Source organism: Talpa europaea (assembly GCF_964194135.1).
Source record: "Talpa europaea genome assembly, chromosome: 11".
Taxonomy (NCBI): Eukaryota; Metazoa; Chordata; class Mammalia; order Eulipotyphla; family Talpidae; genus Talpa; species Talpa europaea.
Genome location: NC_140078.1, coordinates 34,092,833 through 34,114,458, shown reverse-complemented (window position 1 = coordinate 34,114,458; position 21,626 = coordinate 34,092,833). Strand labels below are relative to the sequence as shown.

Below are 21,626 nucleotides of genomic sequence, written 5' to 3'. Positions count from 1 at the left end.
GATTATATAGGTCTATCATCATTTTTAAAACAAGTTCTGTTGATAAATATAGGTCGTTTCCAATCTTTTGCTATTACGGACCATGTTTCAAGGCACATGACATGTGAAATGTGCTCCATGGGAAATTTCACATTTAGGAATTTATCCTACAAATATCTGTTCTTTCTGAGAAATGAAATAGTCTGACAGCAGCTGGCTTCATCAGCCATGTTCTTTTGCCATTTAATTAACCTTAATTCTTTCTACAAAGCTCTCTTCGGGGTTCGAACATAATTTGTTAATGTTGGGTGACTGCATTGGCCGAGTGTGTGTGTGTTATGGCAAACAGCACTTCTTGGATTGGAGGGTATACCATCTTAGAGGAACCCCTTAAATGACGGCACTTGTAGTGACTCAGTTTCCTTGTTGTGAGGTGGAGATGTATAAGAAAGGGAAGAAATCAAAAATTTCCCTTTGTTGAGACATGCTTGGGAAACTCGTAGTTTTTCTCTGAGAAAACCTTGTCTTGCAAATGGTACCCTCAGTCTCCAATCTCCTCCTCCATTTTCATTTTCTCCCTGTTTTAAAATGCTTTCTGTATCTTGGTCAGATGATTCATTGGCTCTGTACTTCATTAAATTGTCACTAATCTCTCTGCCCATTGGCCTTCTGGAGTCTATTCTTTTCAAAGAGAATAATACCAGTGATTTGAGATTTTCATCCTGGACTGTAATAGAAGGTATCCATATTACAGGCAGAGCGTTTGAAAAATAAGAATTTACCAAACGGATTAAAGTAAACAAAAATTCAGGTTTGAACTGAGGTTGGCAAGTCCTTAAGCATATTTTCTCTAAGACTTTAAAAGACTGTTCCAGCTTCCTGTAAGATTTTCATTGGGATCCCCAGGATCAGTTTTCTATGTTCTAATTAACACAGACTTTAACTTGGGCTAAACTGTGTGGATCTCCTTATACTCAGATTTTCTTGTAAACAGACAACATAAACCTGTGCGATCAGTAAATAGAGTACAGTGTTGTAAATGTATTTTCACTCTTATGATCGTCTTGATAGCATTTTCTTTTCTCACCCTGCCATTCCCTATGCATTTTCCCTACCTCACCCTGGCTGCACCGAGGTCAAACTTTTACTGATTCCTGCATCTATAGAACTGAAAAAGATGCCTTACAGTCAGACCCCAAAGGGCACACACTATAGGATTCCATTTCTAGCACATTCAAAACAGGGCACCTGTAAAGTATGTTTGGTCAGGGAATGCTGTAGTTGGAGAAACTGTGTCAGGGAAGGGACTGTTGAGCTGGTTCTCAGAGGAAGGCAATACCCTGGGTGGATGAAAGGAGGAGCCTAGCGAGGCGTTGAACCAGGAAAGGACCAACTTTTTCTCATGATGTTTATCTGAAAATAAGTTTTTAGGTCTTTTTATGAATAGAATTTTGGCAGAGCAATCAGATCAATTTTCTAAAGGATCTGATTTGGTAACTATGAAAACTTTGACTATATCAGATCAGGTGTTTTTCATCACATAGTTATAGATCCTGTTTTCTTCCTTAGAGGTGGCACTTGAGAGTGCACCTGATTTGGGAGTCCAGAGCCCAGGATTTCATTTGATTATGGTTTTGCTGATAATGAACCTGTGGGATACTGACCAATTCACTTCCCAAAATGATCATTTTACTTGTTTACAATATTGTAGGTCAGGAACTGGGAGACAGCTGGCTTAAGAGTGCTGCTCCAGGATGCACTGGTAGGGTCACTAGCTGGTGGCTGCTGTAGGTTGGGCTGCAAAATCCACCTGGGGTTTATTCATACTGGCTCCTCAGTGCTCCTGCATGTGGCTTCCACTCTCCAGGTGTTTCCTTATAGCCTGGTGGCCTTGGGCTTTTAAAAATCAGGTATCTTCTAAGAGGGATGTGGTAGAAGCTGCAAGGACACTTAAGACCTGAAGATGACACCAGGTCAGCCCAGATCCAAAGGGAGAGGATGTGATTGCCACCTCTTGATGGACACAGCAGCATGGGGGCATAGGGAGGACGAACTGATGATAGCTGTCTTTGAGGACTCTAGCATGCTCCACACATCATCAGGAACTAAATCCTCCTTTCTTTCTGCTCTTCCCTCCTCAGCACTGACTTCCCCTTTATGAATCGGTGGGAACTTCAGCCAGCAGGCAGGGATAAGGGTACCGGTCCTGAAAAGTATATTCATTAGTCATGTCCATGGCTTGTCGAAAGCCAGGAAATGTAAATGCGTAGCTGAAAGTGACCTCTCCAGATAGAAATCAGAGTTCGTTTTTTTTTTTTATTTTAATTTTTTAAAAGAGTTTTATTTATTTATGCATACAAGAGCTGGGGTACAGGCCAGAGGTGTGGGAGGTGAGAGGATTCACCAGACACAGAGTGGGAAATGGAACAGGCAGGTTGACCAAAATATACTGCTGAGGGGAGCAGTGGGCAAGTCAGGAAAGGTCTGCTGCACCATGTGGGTTACTCCCTGGCCGGCCGGGGATCGAACTTGTGCTGCAGTGACTGTGGATAGCTTCATAGTGCTATGCTTAACCCCTTGCACCACCAGGGAGGTCCCAGAGTTCTGTTTTAAAAAAAGAAGGGGGTGGGCCTCCCTGGTGGCGCAGTGGTTGAGCTCTGGGTTGCGAAGCTGCCCGCAGCCTCTGCGGTGCCGGTTTGATCCCCGGCTGCTCCCCAGCCACCAGAGGAGGGTCCCACATGGCGCGCAGACCTCTCCTGCCGCCCGCTGCTCCCCTCAGCAGTGTACTTTGTCACTCTGCCTGCTCTGCTCCCCGCTCTGGCTCTGGTGAATTCTCTCACCCTCCCGCGCTTCTGATTGTACCCAGTGCTTGTATAAACAAAACAAACAAACAAATAAAATAAATAAATAAATAAATAAAACATGCCTCTAAAAAAGAAAGAAAGAAAGAAGGAAAGAAGGGAAGAAGGGAAGAAGGGGAGAATGCATGTTGGGAGGAACTGCCAACCTTCCCTAAAACCAAAAGTTGCTTGGAATTTTTAGGGATCAGAAGCTCTAATCAGGCCAAGCCCAGAGCCTTGGGGACGTGGGCTCCAGACTGAACTCACTGGGATGTGCTGCCTGCACTGGGGTCCTCACAGCCCTTCTCTCTGTCCTAGTTCACCACAGGCACATGCAGCGACCCAGCGGTTTACAACTGTGACCTGTGTGGTAAAGGTTTCCGCCTGCAGCGCATGCTCAACCGGCACCTCAAGTGTCACAACCAGGTAAAAAGGCACTTGTGCACCTTCTGCGGTAAAGGCTTCAATGATACCTTTGACCTGAAGAGGCACGTCCGCACACACACAGGTAAGGATGGGGCATGTGCTTCACTTTCAGTTTTGTTGTTCTAGCCAAGAGTTCGTGTTCCTTTCCCAACAAAGAACCAAGTTGGGAGCAGAGGCCAGTGTGGTGTTTCTGGAAAGATCACAGGACAGGGCACTTGGGCAAACCCATCTGGGTTTATCACCTGGCATGCCTCCCCTCCCCCCACCAAGTCTGATTTTGCCTTTGTAAAATGGATATTATTATATAAGTTCTAACAAGGCACCAAGCTATTCATGGGCTGGAAAGGCACCAAGCTATTCATGGGCTGGATTGTGGTGTCTGAGATGGTGCTGGCAGTGATCATAGTTTAGCTTTCAGCTGGACTGACTGCTAGAATGTGGTTCTTGGGGTCCTGCTGGTGGTATTTTATGCTTCTTTCTTGGGAAGTAAGCCTGTATCAAAATAGCATCATGTTCCACCTGAGAGTTCACAAAAAGAGGAAAACGCTTGACTCACTGAGAGCTGACTAAGCCTTCCACTTGAGCCTGCCAGCCAAGCATCTTCCTCCCCTTGGTTTTCCTCAGTTTCCCTACCTATGAAGTGTGTATATGGGTCCTCACTGGCTCTAGTTCACAGAGTATCCTGGGATGCTCAGTGGCCTCTCCCCCAGCCTTTGATTTGGTTGCAGCCTATAGCTTTATCTTAGGAATATCTGGTCTCCAGACTCCTTGAGGTCACCATCCACAGGTCTGCCAGAGTGATCCCTTGAGGAGAATTGTAAGGATGCCACTTCCCTCCTATAAAAATCTCTAAGTCGGGTAGGATGGAATGCAGACTCCTCATCTTGACAGGCTCCATGTAAATTCCCCCACAATATGGGTCCCATTTTCAAATCCCCTTCCTTTCCCAGTCTACCCCATTTCATCTCATTTAAACCCATCCCATGGTAATTCTTCAGCCTCATCCTGCTGGCTACCTAATATCCCTACAGCCTCATAGAATTTATTAGATGTAGTTCCCCTGGTCCCTCAAGCCCTTTCAGAGTGGTCAGCATTTCCCTTAGCATTTTGGTAGGAATGGAAAGTACCCACTCCTCTGTCCGGATCCAGATGGATCCTCACCCAGGACCTGTGTTCACATTTTTTTTAATTGCCCTTATCATGCATTTTTGTTCTAAGAATGCTGGCCATGAGCTCCTTCCTGGGCCTGAGAAGAGTGTCCTCCACCTTAGAGGGGGTCTGGCATACTAATGGGTTTCTTTTCTCTTTTCCTTTTAAACACTTTTTCGAAGGAATTTGTTACTTCTGTAACATACATCCAGAAAAGCGGGCAAGTTATATGTGCATAGTTCAACGAGTTTGGGGATTCTTTCAAAATGGGCACACCCTTATAATTAGCACACAGACCAAGCAACAGCCTTTGAAGTCACAGCCCCTCCCTCTTGCATCCTCCCTCCCTTCCCCCCAGTCACTATCTGCTTCCCTCTAGAGGCACCACTAGTCCTGAAACTGCCTACTGTTGCCAGGTTTTGAATGTGATAAAAATGGAACCCTATAGTGTGTGCACTTGGGGGTCTGGCTGCCTGACCTCAAAGCAGTAGAAGTTTGACCACTGAGCCTAGATTGAGGTAGGGAAAATGGTAGGGCTTGGTGGAGTGGAGGAGCTCGTGTAGTGTAGGTGGAGGGAGGGTCTTATAGAGTACGGAAGGGTCCTATAGGGTGATGGAAGGTCCTCTGGTGGTGGTAGGGGCCCACTAAGTGGGGGAACCTCCCAGAGTTGGGTCAATGGACCCTTCAAGTATCTGCAAAGCCAGCCTTATATCCAGTTGACCTAGAGGGTTGGAGGAAATTGGGAACCACTGTTCAGTCATTTGTCACTGGTGTCCTGGAGGGTTTCTGAGTTTGTCGTCTCTATCTGAGGATGTCCTTGAGAGCGTGACCTGTTTCTTCTCCTTGCTCGTGGCTCTGTGGTCACTCCCCCAATCCTGGTCTTTAAGACAAAGTGAGGGAGGGAGGCACAGGAAGCAACTCTTAACTATTGGCAACTTTCAGTGGGAATTAACTTTGCATTGGAGGAGCTGCCTCATTCTGTGACTGAGTTTGTTCTCCATTGATGGAGAATTGACCCAGAAATATTAGGGACTGATGGCTTTTCAGGGAAGAGTTTACAAGTTAAGTCAATGGTGTTATAGTTAAGGATTCCACATCTAAGTTAATTGTGAGAACTTTTAAAATCATTTTTGCCTTAGTTTATCTCAAAAATGGGCACAATTTTAGCACCTATCACCTAAAGTGATGAGTGAGATTTCAGGGTTAAATTGCAGGTAAAGAGCTTTCTGTATTATATGCATTTAGTAAATATTCTCTGTTATTAGTGGTATAATTTGAAATAACTGGCAGTGACAGGCCCTAGGACTGTGGAGAGCTCAGCTAACATCAGGGGAAAGAGCTCAAACATTTGACTGCTACATAAGAAAAATATCATGTAAGACAGAAGAAAAAGTGGCATGCTAGTGGAGAGGTACATTGGTGAGCATCAGGGAGGCTTCTTGGAGGAAGTGGCCTTTCAACTGAGCAAGATTTCCACAGCTGGACAGAAGGACAAAGGAATTGAAGATTCAGTGTCTTAGTTTTTCTTGCTTCTAAAACAGACCCTGATAGAAAGGATATGAGTATAAGTTTATTTGGGAGGTATGATGAGAGGTTGTGGAGAGGAAATAGAGAGAGGAAGATAGCCAATAAGAGTAACTGGGGCTAAGTCCCATTGGGTACTCTGTGCATAAATATAGCTCTGGATTGCTCCAGGGCTGAGGAAACTGGGGTATTAAGTATCAATACCCATCCCTCCTTACTTGGGGGTCCATCCTGAGACCCCCAACTCCTGGTTAGTCCCCTTCTCCTTACACTCTTGCAGGCCTGTCATGTTTCTGGGGTATGTTCTTTGGCAGGACATGCAGGAAGCCACTTGACTTACAGGGCCTAGTGGCAGGCTGAGGGCATTCGGATGAGCAGTTGACAGTGTTTGCCAAGGAGACAATGTCTCCTTTCCCAGGGAGGAAGAAAGGCTAGCAAATGAAGGCGGTGACTCTGCTGAGATTGGGATACCCTGCAGCGGGCTACAGGCTCCTCAGATGGCAGCAGGCTACACATGGTTGCTTCCCTTCCTGCCAGGCCCTCAGAATTGATCATTATTTCTAGCAACCCCAAGGAGCAGATGCTATTGTTACCCTATTTTCTAGATTTAGGGAATACCAGGCTCAGGGAGATGAAACCCTAAAAGTGGTGGATCAGAACCACAACTCACTGATCCTGAAGCTAATGGTCTTCTGCCCTTTATAGCGTCCCTTTCGCTGCCCATTGTCCCTAAGGCAGGGCCTCATCAGCTTGCCCCATTTCAGTTTCTAGAAGCCTGCTTGCTCTGCAAGGAGATAAAGGGGAACTCTGACCTGCACAAGCTGCACACTCCAGCCTGGAATTTAGCGGGTTGCAGTGGAGCTTGTGAACGTGTGTTCAGTGATGCCAAGATGTCCTCTGCCCACAGGGTAGGCAAGAAAGGGCGTGGTCTGCCTCTTCCTCATGGGTGGTACTTGAGGTGACTCTTATAGGAGGGGGCTGAACGTCACTGAAATTGGTGAGTAAAAACATCTTCCCCTGTGTTTTCCCCAAGGGTTTCACATGCTTTCTCCATGAGGGGATAAGCTAATGTTTAGGGGAGATCTAGGAATGCGAAAACCTGCAGCTGCACTGGCCTGTAAAGCAGCTATTGGCCACACTTGGCTGCTGAGCCCCTGATATTTAGTGAGTCCAGTTGAGATGTATTATTTGTATAAAGACATTAGATTTTAAAGAATGTGAAAAAGAATGTAAAATATCTTAATTTTTAAGTGTTGAATTTTGCATTGAAATGGTAATTTTTAAACACATTAGTTCAAAAAATATATCATTAAAATTATTTTTTAATGAGATACTTGGCATGTATAAATTAAAAGTGGCTTACATTTTAATTTCTGTTGGATAGCACTAAGATTGCTGAAATCTATGCTAACCATTTGAAATGTTTTGTTAAAGATTTATTTTTATTTATTTATGCATACAACAACTGGGGTATAGGCCAGAGGTACCTTGGTGAGAGGATTCACCAGAGACAGAGTGGGAAGCAGAACAGGCAGACTGACTGAAATACACTGCTGACGGGAGCAGTGGGCGAGACAGGAGAGGTTTGCTGTGCCACCTGGGTCAGCTCCCTAGCCGGGGATCTCTCTCAGGTGGCAGTGGCTAGTGATAGCTTGATAATGCTAGACTTTAACCCCTGCTCCACCAGGGAGGCCCCCTGCCTTCTCTGGCTGTATGAAAGGGATAATCAATAAAATGAGCAAAAATTGGGCGTTGTAAGACATTTTTTTAGTTCATGCTAATAACCTTACTTGAGTCAAAGGATCTCACCGGAATTCTAGGTATTTGGTCTTGCCTTTGATTGAGATGTGAATGTTGGATTTTTGCTCTTGATGATCATAAATAAATGTTATATTTAGGCCAGAAGCAAAGATACACTGTAATACAATACAGTAGACAGTTGAGAGAAGGGTGTCTGAGTAGACCAGGCCATGACTATTTTAAAGACTTATCTGGCATCCCAGAAACTTTCTATTGAGAACTGTAGCTACAATATTGACGAGAGGGCAAAGTGAGTAAGATCAGAATCAGGATTAACTCTCCCCACCCCCACCCCACCTCTTTCACCCATAACTACTCCTGTCCCCTAGGGTGACTTACAGAACAAGGAATCTAAGGAAAGACTCCAAACACAAGGATACATCTTGGAACAGACCCAGGGAAACTAGAACCTGAAAATGTCTCACATTAATATCCAAGAAGATGAAAGAAAAGATTAAGACTTCTTTTCTGGATATGACTTCACCAAGAAAAGAGTAAATGAGAGGGGGGTGTGTGTGTGTGAGAGAGAGAGAGAGAGAGACAGAGAGAGAAAATGTTAATTAAATGACACCTTATCCAAGATTGGAAAAGGGGGAAAAACTGGCAGAAAAAAACTCCATGAGGCTCTTGAAAATTTATCAGCAAGTAAGTGACTGTTTTCAATTCAACTTTTCATCGTTCAGCATCTGTAGAAGCAGATTCTGAGATGGTGAATTTTTTTAAGATTCATTTATTTATGCATACAAGAATTGGGGTACAGGCCAGAGGTGCGGGGGGGTTAGAGGACTCACCAGAGACAGAGTGGGGAACAGAACAGACATACTGACTGAAATACACTGCTGACGGGAGCAGCAGGTGAAGTCTGCTGTGCCATGTGTGTTGCTCCCTGGCTGGCCAGGGATCAAACTTGTGCTGTGGATATCTTCATAGGTTGTGTCTTAACCCCTTGCACCACCAGCGAGGCCCTGAGATGGTGATTCTTATAAAATGACTGAGGAAAGGAGGACGCTCAGGAGCAACCAGTAAGGAAGTGTGGGAAGCAGGACAAAGGTAGAGGAAGGAGCTGACAAGGAAAGTGGCCTCCGGTGAAGTCTTGGTCCCAGCCTGATCCCATGGGGGCTTTGGAGTGTGAGTGGCACTACAGGTTTGTTATGTCTAGAAACAAGTGGGGACATTTCTATACCATGTCATTTGGAGATTGGGCAGGGCTTGCCTCTCCCTGGGCAGGGAGGTCAGTTGGCTGGTGCCCACTCCTTAGAGAGGGGGACAGTCAGGAGCTGTGATCAGCCAACACGTATGACAGCTGGTGAGACGCTGGCCCAGAAAAGCGGGTCTGGATGGGAGACCACCAGCATCCACTACACACATAATAGAGGAAATGACTATTTCAGTGAAGTTGACAGGACCACTGAGGCCCAAGTGGGAAATGATGGCCCTTGACCCATTTCAGGTCAGAATAGAGAGAGGGAGCCATGAGCTTTAAAGAAACATGTTGACTGCCCACAAATAACATCATGGGCCTGTTTTTAGAGAAAACAATCTTTTGGATTTGTTTAAACATTTAAAGTTGAACCTGTTGGGATGCATTCTGAAAATGGCCATCCATTGAAGCAGTGACTTGCTTGTGATGGTGTTATAGAGCAACCCCGATATTGAACGGGTTCCTGGCTGTGGGTCCTCACCCGCGCGCTTAAAAGGGACTTACGAATACTCCACTACAGGCACACACAAAAGGTTAATAAAAGGTTTATTTACAAGAGGAAAGGAAATAAGGAAAATGTACAACTCAGGGAGAAAATAGGGAAATAAAGTCTTTAATGCGTCCTACCCGATCCAATGACCAGGAAACCCAAAGTCACTCTCGGAGCTGGCCGGAAGCTGCGAGCTGGCGGAGAGCCAAAATGGGGAACCTCAAAGCCCACGTGTCTGCCTTTTATATCAACCTGGCTGCTTAACCCCACCCTCAGGTCCCAGCCACCTTCCCTTTGGTGGTGATGGGATTTGGAGTTCCCAGTGTCTTTGGCTTTGGCCTGGGGTGGGGGTGGAGTCCACGAAGCCTGTATGGAATTAGCTTTAGGACATCCTTTTCCCCTAACAGTGGGGGGGGGAGGGGCGTGGGATCTGTATTTTAGGGTGAAAAGTAACCAGATTCCGAGTGTCTACACCCTCTCTACTCAAAGTGTGGACCATGAGCCAGCAGCACCTGAGAGCGTGTTGGAAATGCAGACTCCCCTTGATGGGCCTGAAATGCATTAGGTGTGGTTAGGGCATTGTTTACTGGCTTGACCAGACATTCCAGGTTCATCAGACAAGTACAGCATTCATGGAAAGGGATTTCATTTTTCCCGTTTGTGAAATAACGACTTTTTCTGTAAAACACTTCTGCCAATATAAAAAGCTCTAGAGAAGAAAGAGTGTCAGCCACTAGTGACAGTTGAAAAGAGCACACACCTCTGTGGCGTGACCGCCTCCACCCCCTGTCGAGGGGGCTCCAGGAGGGCATAACCCCTGTTGGTTACACTGCACTGTGACTGGAGCCAGTGGATTCTAGGCTACTGCCATTCCTGGGGTGCTTCTGAGTGCAGTGGAGAGAGCAGTGAGGAATTCAGCCAGGTCAGGGAAGAGAGGAGGGGGTTCTGGTAGAGGTGCAGTTTCTGCCCCACCCCCTGGGGTGCCCTCTGGCCTTATCTTCCATCAGGCTACTTTGAGAGGGAAGAGAAGGCAAACAAATCCCATCTTGATTGAGGAAGAGAACAATGGTGTCTTTGTTTGGAGCTGAAGGAAAGGATTGAGTGGATTGGGAAAAAATGCAGATAGTAGAAGTTTAGAGTGGGGGAGATGGAAGGAAAGAGAATAACGTCACCCCACCCCTAGCAAATCTAACGCTGTCTTGTGGAATTGCCTAATTCACTCATCAAACTGCCTCTCTTCTGTTTTATCTGTCACTTAATTTTAACTTGCGTTTTAGTGTAAAAGCAATATGAAAGGGAAAAAAATGAAAGAAAAAAAAGTAAGCACCTCTCCCACACCAAGCACATTTTGTTCCTGAAAAAAAAACCAATATTTAATTTTTCCTGGTTTTTAGCACACTTTTTTTTTTAATGTGATATATATCTTGGATACTGTTTCATATCTACACAAGTGTCTACTTCTTTCTTTTTTAATAGTAGTCACAGTTTCTTTTTTAAAAAAAGATTTATTTATTATGCATACAAGAACTGGGGTACAGGCCAGAGGTGTGGGGTGTGAGAGGATTCACCAGAGATAGAGTGAGGAGCAGAACAGAGAGATCTACTGAAATACACTGCTGAGGGGAGCAGTGGGCAAGACAGGAGAGGTCTGCTGTGCCATGTGGGTAGCTCCCTAGCTGTAGTGGCTGGCAATAGCTTGATAGCTTGATAGTGCTCTCTTTAACCCCTGCACCTCCAGGGAGGCCCCAGTTGTCAGAATTTCTTAAGGTGAAATTTATTTCATAGTTTCAAATATGGGACTACCATCATTTTCCCTTTGCCTAATTGATGATACTTGATTCCATTTTCAGAGATTTTTTTTTTCTCCCTCCCCTGTTTTTGTCCCTCCTTCCCTCCCTCCCTCCCTTCCTTCCTGTACCACCTTGAATATTCTGGTAGATCCTTTAACTACCAGGATAAGTCTTTGTGTAAATAATTTCCCTGAGGCGGGCCAAACAGTAGACATTATGGAAGTTTCCACATTGCCTTCTGAGGAGGTTTCCCTAATGTCCTCTCCCATAGGAGGCCTGCAAAAAGCTTGCTGAAGTTCATGTTTGATTGAAATTCAGTAGAGAGGCACTTAGGTTCAGCAAGGAAAGCAAGCAGGAAGTTCTAATAACTGAATTTCCTTTGGGTACATGGGAAAGGAAATTTGATTTTGTAAGAGGAATAGAATTTTTTAAAAGAACCCCCCCTTTTTTTTAATCCATCCATTATTTATTTTCTTCCTTCTTTCTTTATTTTTTTATTAAACTTTTAAAATTTTCTTACATCGTTGTTCATTTTTCTACAACATATGATTTCCCCCCTCAGATGTAGTCCCCATAAATCTCCCACCACCATATCGCCTGTGAACCATTATCATGGCCGCTTGTGAAAAGTCCCTTCTCGATAACCCAACACACAATATTTCTTGGACTAGGCAGTAGAGGACTACCCTTCTGCCATTCAGTGACCACATTTTAAAAAAAAATTTCCCCTTTTATTTTTTTTGTTATGAAATAAAAAATAGGTCCAAAAGTGAATACAAAAAGTGTACATATAGGTCCATTTATAAAAAAAACCCACTAAGTACTCATATACCCACCAGTTCATGGGCCTCTCTGTTAGCCTAGGGGTTAAATCTCAGCACTATCACCATTACAGCCTGAGTTCGACCCCCGACCAGGGAGCTAACCCATATATAGCTCAGCAGACCTCTCCTGTCTCGCCTGCTGTTCCCCTTAGCAGTGTATTTCAATCTGTCTGTTCTGTTTCCCACTCTGTCTCTGGTGAATCCTTTCACCCCCGCACATCTGACCTATACCCCAGTTCTTCTATGCAATATATAAACAAGTCTTTAAAAATAAATAAATACTCATATACCCACCAGGGCACTTATGAATAGAACATATTTGTGTTATGTTGAGCGCATGGTGAGCGCTTGAAGCTGTATCCCAGAGTAGGTGGGATGCTCAGGCCCTTTGTATATGACATCAGATTGATCCTCAGCAGCTTCATATGAATATTAGCCCCATTTTACAGGTGAGGAAACTACAACTTGGAGAGGTTCAGGAATCTGACCATGGACTTGATTGTGGCAGGTGTGTGCTGCCTCATTTTGCAGTGGCCTTGGCTTCTGTTACTTGTGTAGGTGTCAGTAGGTGGATGGAATCTGGCACAGGGATCATGATTTTTCCTTCTGGTGTCCCACTTCAGACACAGATAAGATTATCCTTGTTGGAGAGCGCTAAGGTGGGTAAGGCCCCAATGCCAGGAAGGCCTTGGCATCGGTCCCCAAATCCAGGACTCCTCTCTGGCCACCTTCATCCCCTTCAAGGCATGGGGGGGGCGTGACCAGGAGAGAGGGACTTGTTCTCAAGCCCAGAAAGGGTCACCAAGGGCCTGTGCATGACAGTGTCTGCCCTCATCAGTGAGTGAGGGATGAATGTGGGCTTTAAAGAGGGAAGGGGGCCTCCCCGGTGGCGCAGTGGTTGGGCGCTGGGTTGCGAAGCTGCCCGCAGCCTCTGCGCCTCCGGTTTGATCCCCAGCTGCTCCCTGGCCACCGGAGGAGGGTCCCGCATGGCATGCAGACCTCTCCTGCCGCCCGCTGCTCCCCTCAGCAGTGTACTTCGGTCCTTCTGCCTGCTCTGCTCCCCGCTCTGGCTCTGGTGAGTTCTCTCACCCTCCTGCGCTTCTGACTGTACCCAGTGCTTGTATAAATAAATAAATAAATAAATCTTTTAAAAAAAAAAGATAAAATTTTAAAAATAAATAAAGAGGGAAGGGAGGAAGACAGGTTTGCAAAAGTCAGAATAGTCATAACTGGAGCTCTTAGGCCCCTGTCTCCCTTTCATCTCTGTCCTAGAGTCCTTCATCTTCCTTAACATGCTCAAATCCCACCCTCCCTGAAAGGAATCCCATGCAGCAATCATCCCCGTTCTCTCCATTGTCTGCACCAAACAGGGCTCTGAAATACCCCAGCCTTTGCTGTCCAGGCCTTACAGGGTCCTCTGCCTCTAGATGCCTGGCTGACCTGCTGAGTGAAGAGACCAAGGAGATGCAACCCTGGCACCTGCGCCTGTTGTACTGTGTTTGGCCTGAAGTGTCCCCTCTGAGGAGGTGGGGCAGGCAGAGCAGTCAGCCCTCTGCAGGTCTCCTTTTTAGGTCATCTTATGGCACTGGGACCTCCACAAGGAGGACTGGAAATATCTTTTTGCAACAATCCAGGAGTTTGCTGCATGCAGGTTAAAGCCTGGTGTAAATGTGCTGGTTTCATCATGAATGTTTTTAAGTAGCGGTAGGTTATTTCCAGTAACTATTTAAAGGAACAACTGGTTTCTGGAGAATTTCTGTTTTGATGAACTATGAGTCTGAATCAGGTTTGTGGCTTGATCTGCCAGAGGTGTGGGACCCAGCCGATGGGCCTAGTAAAATATACAGCCCTCTGTGGCACCAACATGAAACTCAAGTGGGCATCGTCATTTGAAGGGGTCTTGTAGCTCTTCCATTTGTAGAAAACTAGGTCCAAAGATGTGATCTCTCCCTCCAGCAGCATTCACTCTTTCATTCATTTTAAAGTTATTTACTGAGCACCTATTATGTGCCAAGTGCTGAAGATTGTAAATGAATTTAACTTTGGACAGTTTTTCTAGAATGTGTGAAATATAATCTAGGCCGGTATATGGCTTGTTGGCTGGAGTAACGTCTCACTGTTAGTCTGATCCAAGAGTTTTTTCATGAGGGCTGCAGGAAATGAAGTTCACTTCTGGGTGTGGACTGAAAGAAAAATGAAAGTGATTTGATTTGTTTGGATGGTTGGCTGTGGGTGGGAAGAATTTTTTTTTTTCCATTTCCACTTCTTTTATCATCTGTATATTAAAAAAAAAAAAAACTTCATGAAAAGAGTGTTTTTTTAAGCCCCCCTCCACAACTACCATTAAAGAACAGGGTGGGGAGAGACATGGCTGCCTTATGGCACCTGGAAGCTGCTGTCCTAGGCTGAGTTTTCATTGCTTTAGACCTGTGACTCTCAGAGGATAGCAGCTTCACATCGACCTGGGAACGTGAGAGAAATGCAAATTACCAGCCCCACCCCAAAACCAGAATTGCCAGGGGTGGTGCCTGGAATCTGTGTTTTGACTAGCCTGCTGGGGATGAGAACTAATCAGTACAGAAGGTCTGGGATGGGCCTAAGACTTCATTTCCAACAAGCTCCAAGGTGGGGAGGTTTGACTGTTGGTCCACAGATGGACTTTGGCCACAGGTTGTATAAGGCAGGATGACATGATGGGAGGAGTGTGAAGGATGGGTGTGGTGCTGCCTCACCCTCTGGTTTTTAACATATAGTATTTGGATACAACTGTCCAACGAAAGACCATGGTGCTATTAAAAAGGAATGAAGTGGAACTCTAAGCACCAAGATGGAAGAATCTCCAAGAATACTGTTAAGTAAAAAAAATAGATTTAAAGGGCCTCCCTGGTGGCACAAGGGGTTAAGATGCAGCACTATGAAACTATCCGCAGCCACTGCAGCATGAGTTCAGTCCCTGGCCAGGGAGGTGACCCACATGGTGCAGCAGACCTCTCCTGTGTTACCCACTGCTCCCCTAGGGCAGCAGTGTATTTCAGTCAGTCTGCCTGTTCTGCTCCCTATTCTGTCTCTGGTGAATCCTCTCACACCCCCACACATCTGGCCTGTACCCCAGTTCTTATATGCATAAATAAATAAATCTTTAAAAAAAATAGATTTAAAAATATCTTTTGGTAAGATTGTTTCCATTAAAGTCAGGATAGTAAAATCATAGCAAATTCAATTCTTGTATAAATGAAATGTTTAAGCATTTCTAAATGTGACTTTTAATACATTTTTCAATTTTTTAAAAGTATTAAGAGCTCATTTTTTTATTTAATTATGCATACAAGAATGGGGGTATAGGCCAGATGTGCTGGGCGGAGGGGGTGTGTGAGGACTCACCAGAGACAGAGTGGGGAACAGAACAGGCAGATTGACTGAAATACACTGCTGAGGAGAGCAGCGGGCAAGACAGGAGAGGTCTACTGCTGCACCATATGGGTAGGTCCCTGGCCGGGGATGGGGATTGAATTCAGGCCTCAGTGGCTGGTGATAGTTTGATTAGCTCTGAGACTTTAACCCCTGTGCCACCAAAGAGGCCCCCTACATTTTTCAATTTTTTAATATCTTCCCAATAACGTGAACACTCTGAGGGGAAAAAAAAAAAACATTAAAAAATACCGAAGAACACCTGCATTGTACCTTACCTTTTCCTTTCACCTCAGGCTCCATATGGCTTGAGAAGGTACTATCTGATGCTGTCCTGACTTAAAATTTTGGACACTTATTCATCCTGGATGTTTTCACAGTTATTTTGACTTTTTAAATATTTTCCTGATAAATGTGTTTTTGCCATGACCTTTAGTTTTGTTCCTGAGGCTATTGCCTGCTGTACTTTAATCCCAGTCTTAGAAAAGCGGGACAGGGAGGTTTGTAATCCCACTGCCTAATCAGCCATAGTTAATATAAAAGTTATTAATTGTGGCAGGTGGTTTGAGATTGCACAGAGTGAAGAAAGGGGCACAATGGTGAGCAAGAGCCTTCCCCGCTCTGGACCTTCGCCCCAAAGAAGAGAACTTATGTATAAGCACACATTGGAGATAGTGCCAGCTCAGTTCCAGACCACTGCAATCAAGCTAATATAGCCATAAAACAAGTTACACATCATTTTTGGTTTCCAGTGCATATAAAAGTTATATTTACATAATACTGTAGTCGGGTAGACTAATAGTCTAACAGTGTGCAATAGCATTATACCTAACAGAACAGTGTACGTACCTTAATTAAAGTGATGCAGAGACACAAAGTAAGTACATCATGTTGGGAAAATGGCACCAAAAGACTTGCTGGAAGTAGGGTGGCCACAAACCTCCAATCTCTTTAAAAAACAAAACAAAGCCCTACAATATCTGCAAGGTGCAATAAAGTAAAACACAATAAAACTGTATGACTGTATATAATATTCATTAAAAGTAAAGCAAAATGCAATAAAACTATGTGCCTGTAGATGTAGTATTATAGATCTAATCTTACATATATATGTATATAATTTGTGGAAATTTTAAAGAATTCACAAGAAACTGTTGACAGTGGCATTTGGGAAGTGAGAGATGCATGCAGTGAAAGAGAATCTTTTTTTTTTTTTTTTATAGAGGCATTTTTTTAAATTTATTTATTTGTTTGTTTTTTGTTTATACATGCACTGGGTACAGTCAGAAGCGCGGGAGGGTGAGAGAATTCACCAGAGCCAGAGCGGGGAGCAGAGCAGGCAGAAGGACCGAAGGACACAGCTGAGGGGAGCAGCGGGCGGCAGGAGAGGTCTGCGCGCCATGCGGGACCCTCCTCCGATGGCCGGGGAGCAGCCGGGGATTGAACCGGCGCCACAGAGGCCGCGGGCAGCTTCGCAACCCAGCGATCAACTGCTGCGCCACCAGGGAGGCCCCGAAAGAGGATCTTTCATTATTTTTATTTCTCACCTTAAACTTGGGTATTACTTTTAGATGTAAACCATCAATTTTTTGTTGTTGTTTTTTAACGATTTATTTATTTTTGCATACAAGAGCTGGGGTGCAGGCCAGCGATGCCAGGGTGGGATGTGTGTGTGAGAAGAATCACCAGAGACAGAGTGGGGAATAGTACAGGCAGATCTACTGAAACATACTCCTGAGGGGAGCAGCGGGTGAGACAGGAGAGGTCTGCCATGCCATGTGGGTCACCTCCCTAGCCAGGGATTGAACTTGTGCTGTAGTGGCTGTTAGCTCCATAGTGCTGTGCTTAACCCCTTGCGTCACCTGGGAGGCCCCTCAATTTATTTTTTAACGTGAAAATAAAAATGCATCTTCCTAGCCTCTGAGCGCTGAGATGGTCTGGCTGGTGGCTGCCCCCTCTCTGCTCACATCTATCTCTCCAGCATGTTACCCACCTTTTTCTAGCTTGCTTGCTGGTGTGACATTGCACTTTCTTTTACTGCCAGTATCCCCTTCTTTAGACTCTTCTTATCTCTATCTGACATCAGACCTATCCCCTTCTTTAGATTCTTCTTATCGCTATCTGACATCAGACCTCACATAGCCAGGGTGAATACTGATGGTGGAATTAGGAATGATTATGCTTTGGTAAGGCTGAACAACCTGGTATGTGGTACGTGCAAACTCTCCATCCAGAAAGCTCCACTAACATTAGCCTAATGCTAAAGCCAGCCCAAGGTCTACTTTGGAAATGCTTTCATAACTGTAGCGGATACCATGGGTATCCTGCCTACTCCCCAGCCCCTGCCATTTCTGGGCACACCTGCGTTGCAACTGCCCACATCTACAACAGAGGGAATTCTCTCCGGAGCCCACTCTACCTACATGAGGCAGGGCCAGAAGTGCCAGAGTGAGAATCAGTGCCACCCTGGGGTATCCCGCCACTGTGCTGATGTAGCACATGGATACAGATCCTGACTTCTAGGGCAGGGACACTCAGGGTATATGCTTCACACCCCCTTTGTCCGGCCAGTAATATTCTGGTTACCCACAGCGGTGACCTGCTTGATGATCCTACCTCATAAGGGCTCCTTTTAGTTCCTGTCTCACTTCACTCCGCTACAAGACCTTCCTGGGGTCACCTCCCAAATAACTCCTAGTACTGGAATCTTTGTGTTGAGGTCGATTTCTGGGAAAACAAACTAAAAATGAAATTTACTTTGCCCACTCCAAAATCAAAGCAGAAACATCTGGGGAGGAGAAAAGTCCTACTCCTCAAGTCAGGTGGTGTTTGGGGGACATGTTTGCATCCACGTTTGTTATGCTTGCTCATGTAGATATCATCAACATTTGTAGACAATTTTGTCTCCTGCCTTAATCATTTTCTTCTACTCGAATTCTTGATTATGAAGATTTCCCCCCTACCCCTACCCATGTTCCGACTACCTCAGTCCCTGGAAGCCACTTTTCTAGCTCTTTTCTATGAGTTTGACTTTTGATTTTTTTCACATGTAAGATCATACATTATTTATCTTTTTTTTTTAATAGAGGCATGTTTTATCTATTTATTTGTTTGTTTGTTTGTTTTGTTTATACAAGCACTGGGTACAGTCAGAAGCACGGGAGGGTGAGAGAATTCACCAGAGCCAGAGCGGGGAGCAGAGCAGGCAGAAGGACCGAAGTACACTGCTGAGGGGAGCAGCGGGCGGCAGGAGAGGTCTGCGCGCCAGACCTCTGGTGGCCGGGGAGCAGCCGGGGATCGAGCCGCTGCTGCAGAGGCCGCGGGCAGCTTCGCAACCCAGCGCTCAACCGCTGGGCCACCAGGGAGGCCCCATTATTTATCTTTGTGTAACTTATTTAGCATAATTCCCTCAAAGTCCATCCATATTGTGGCAAAAGGTAGGATTTCTTTTTCATGAATAAATAATATTCTACTTTGTATGTACAGTCACATGTCACTTAATAATAGTGACATGTTCTGAAAAATACATCATTAGACAATTTCATCCTTGTGCAGATGTCAGAGTATAATTAAACAAACCTAGATGGTACAATGCACCACACACATGGGCTGTACATATACCCCATTGGAACCACCATTGTCTGTGCGAATCATTGAAACATTTTTACATGTGTGGCTGGAATACCATCTTTTTCATCTATTCATCAGTCCCTGGACACTTAGCTTGTCTGCATGTCTTGGTTACTGTAAATAAAATACTGCAGTGAATTGGGAGTGCAGATATCCCTTCAAGATACTCATTCCATTTCCTTCAGATATATGCCCTGGTAGTAGGATTGCTGAATGAGGTGCTATTTTTAATTATATATATATATATATATAATTTACATATATATATTTTACATCATTGTTCACTATTTTTAGTTGTCTTAATGAAACTCTACACTTCATCTATAATACCCCCACCAATTTATAATCCTATCAACAGCATTCATGGCTTCCCTTTCTCCTCACTGACATTGGTTATTTCTCGTTCTTTCAAGGACACCCATCCTAATGGGTATGAGACAATACCACACTGTAGCTTTGATTTGCCTTTCTCTGATGACTAGTGATGTTGAGCACATTTTCGTGGATCTGTTGGCCATCTTTTTTTGGGAAAACATCTACTCAGTTACTCTACCCATTTTTGAATCAGGTTGTTAGGTTTTTGTGCCCTTGGGATGCACGTGGCCATTGTCATGGCTTCCTCGTGGGAGACTGACTTGGCCTTGACCAACAGTGATGTCTCTCCCTCCTCATTGCAGGCATCCGCCCCTACAAATGTGATGTGTGCAACAAAGCCTTCACGCAGCGCTGCTCCTTGGAGTCCCACCTGAAGAAGATCCACGGGGTACAGCAGCAGTACGCCTACAAGCAGCGCCGGGATAAGCTCTATGTCTGTGAGGATTGTGGCTACACAGGCCCCACCCAGGAGGACCTGTACCTACACGTGAACAGTGCCCACCCGGGCAGCGCGTTTCTCAAAAAGACATCCAAAAAACTGGCGGCACTTTTGCAAAGCAAGCTGACGGCTACACTCCAGGGGAGCGCCAACCTGAGTGAAGAGGAGGAGAAGTGAGGAGGGAGGACAGTGTGGCTGCATTTACGTGGAATTTGGTTTTGTGGATCCACCACCTCAATGACTCTTCCTAGTTACAAGTGTTCATTTTGTCTCTCTGTCCCTTTGGGGCCTCAGCAGGGGATGTGTTCCTAGCATGTCAATTGTTGATAGTGGCATCAGGCCCCTGAACCTGTGTCCTACTGAACAGTTGCATTGAAAAGCTTGTGGATGGCTGTGAGGGATTTTTTTTCTTTTTAGAATTTCCACACATGGAGACAGAGGGATTCCTAGAGGGATCATTATTTTATGGTGCCTTGAAAAAAGGACTCCTACTTGAAGTGCTACTCTAGCGAGGAAAATGAATTTTGTTATTCTGAAAGAGTTTGCGGGAATTATTTTAATAAATGAAATGTTCTTGTGTAACTTTTCTTATAAAAGTCAAGCAGGAGAACGTTGAGCCACAGCTCCCTGAGGTTGTTTGTTGTGGCTGTGGAGTTACTGCCGAGGTGACTTTAGGGTCTGGGGTGTGCTGGTTGGGGTTGGGAAGATGGGTGGCCAGCACTGGGCTAAGGAATGGCCACTGCCTGCACTGCACTGTGGGAGGGACAGCAGTCCTAGCGGCTCGTTCAGGACAGGTGATGGCTGAGCACGGCGACCTTTGGTCACCTGGACCTCCTCACCTGGGAGCTGACAACCAAGTCTACTCTGAGACCAAGAGAGCACACAAGGGAGAGGGAGTGGGGCAGCAGTATCCAGAGTCCTCCTGTGAGTGGAGGGACAGCCAGAAGGGCCCAGAACCCTCCCAAAACCACAGTGGCTGGGGGAGAGAGGCCCCTGGTCCTGTGAGGTGCTGTCAGAGATTGCTGCTGTGAATTCATTTTTGTTTGTTTGGTGTTTTTTTTCAAAGATTTATATATTTATACAATTGCTGGGGTACAGGCCAGATGAGCGGGAGGGTGAGAGGATTCACCAGAGACAAGAGCAGGGAGTAGAACAGGCAGACTGACGAAATATACTGCTGAGGGGAGCAGCGGCCGAGACAGGAGAGGTCTGCTGCGCCTTGTGGGACCCTTGCCGGCCAGCTGGGATCAAACCGGCGCCGCAGAGGCTGCGGACAGCTTCACAGCACGGCGCTCAACCACCTGCGCCATCAGAGGAGGCCCTGCTGTGAATTTGACCAGGTTGTCCTGCTGCTCTTGTCCCTTGTGCCTGGACTGAGTTCCTCAGGTTCATTTCCAGAAAATCTTGCCTTGGCACCAAGCCACTCCTTGGATGCTGAGGCCTTTTCTTACTTCCTTCTTCCTCTGTCCCACTTCCTTCCCTTTCCTCCCCTTTCTTTCCTTCCACCTTCTCTCCCTACCTCTCTCCCACACAGGCAATATGCCAAGATCTGGACATTTTAAACAGCATATTCCATAACTTGAGTGCATACTTCTCTTTGAAATCAGCACTATTATCTGAAAAGGAAGGAACAAACCCTTATTGTGAGCATCTGGGACATGCAGGCCTCCGAGCTAGGCAACCTCACTGCACACCTTTCTCAGAGCACTCCTCGGAGTACTCCCCAGGGAGCAGATGAGACAAGCAACTGG

The 21,626-nt window shown here is 45.5% G+C and overlaps 1 protein-coding gene across 1 annotated transcript in view; it reads left to right on the top strand.

Moving 5' to 3' along the window:
• The window catches only part of OVOL2 (ovo like zinc finger 2), a gene marked incomplete at both ends in the record, with an annotated part of 29,795 nt that extends 9,743 nt beyond the window's left edge, over window positions 1-20,052 (top strand). The window contains 2 exons of the mRNA XM_084247265.1: window positions 3,138-3,327; window positions 19,739-20,052. Coding sequence (XP_084103391.1) covers window positions 3,138-3,327; window positions 19,739-20,052 — 504 coding nt within the window. The remainder of the gene's footprint in view (window positions 1-3,137; window positions 3,328-19,738) is intronic.
• Between the last annotated feature and the right edge of the window lie 1,574 nt (window positions 20,053-21,626).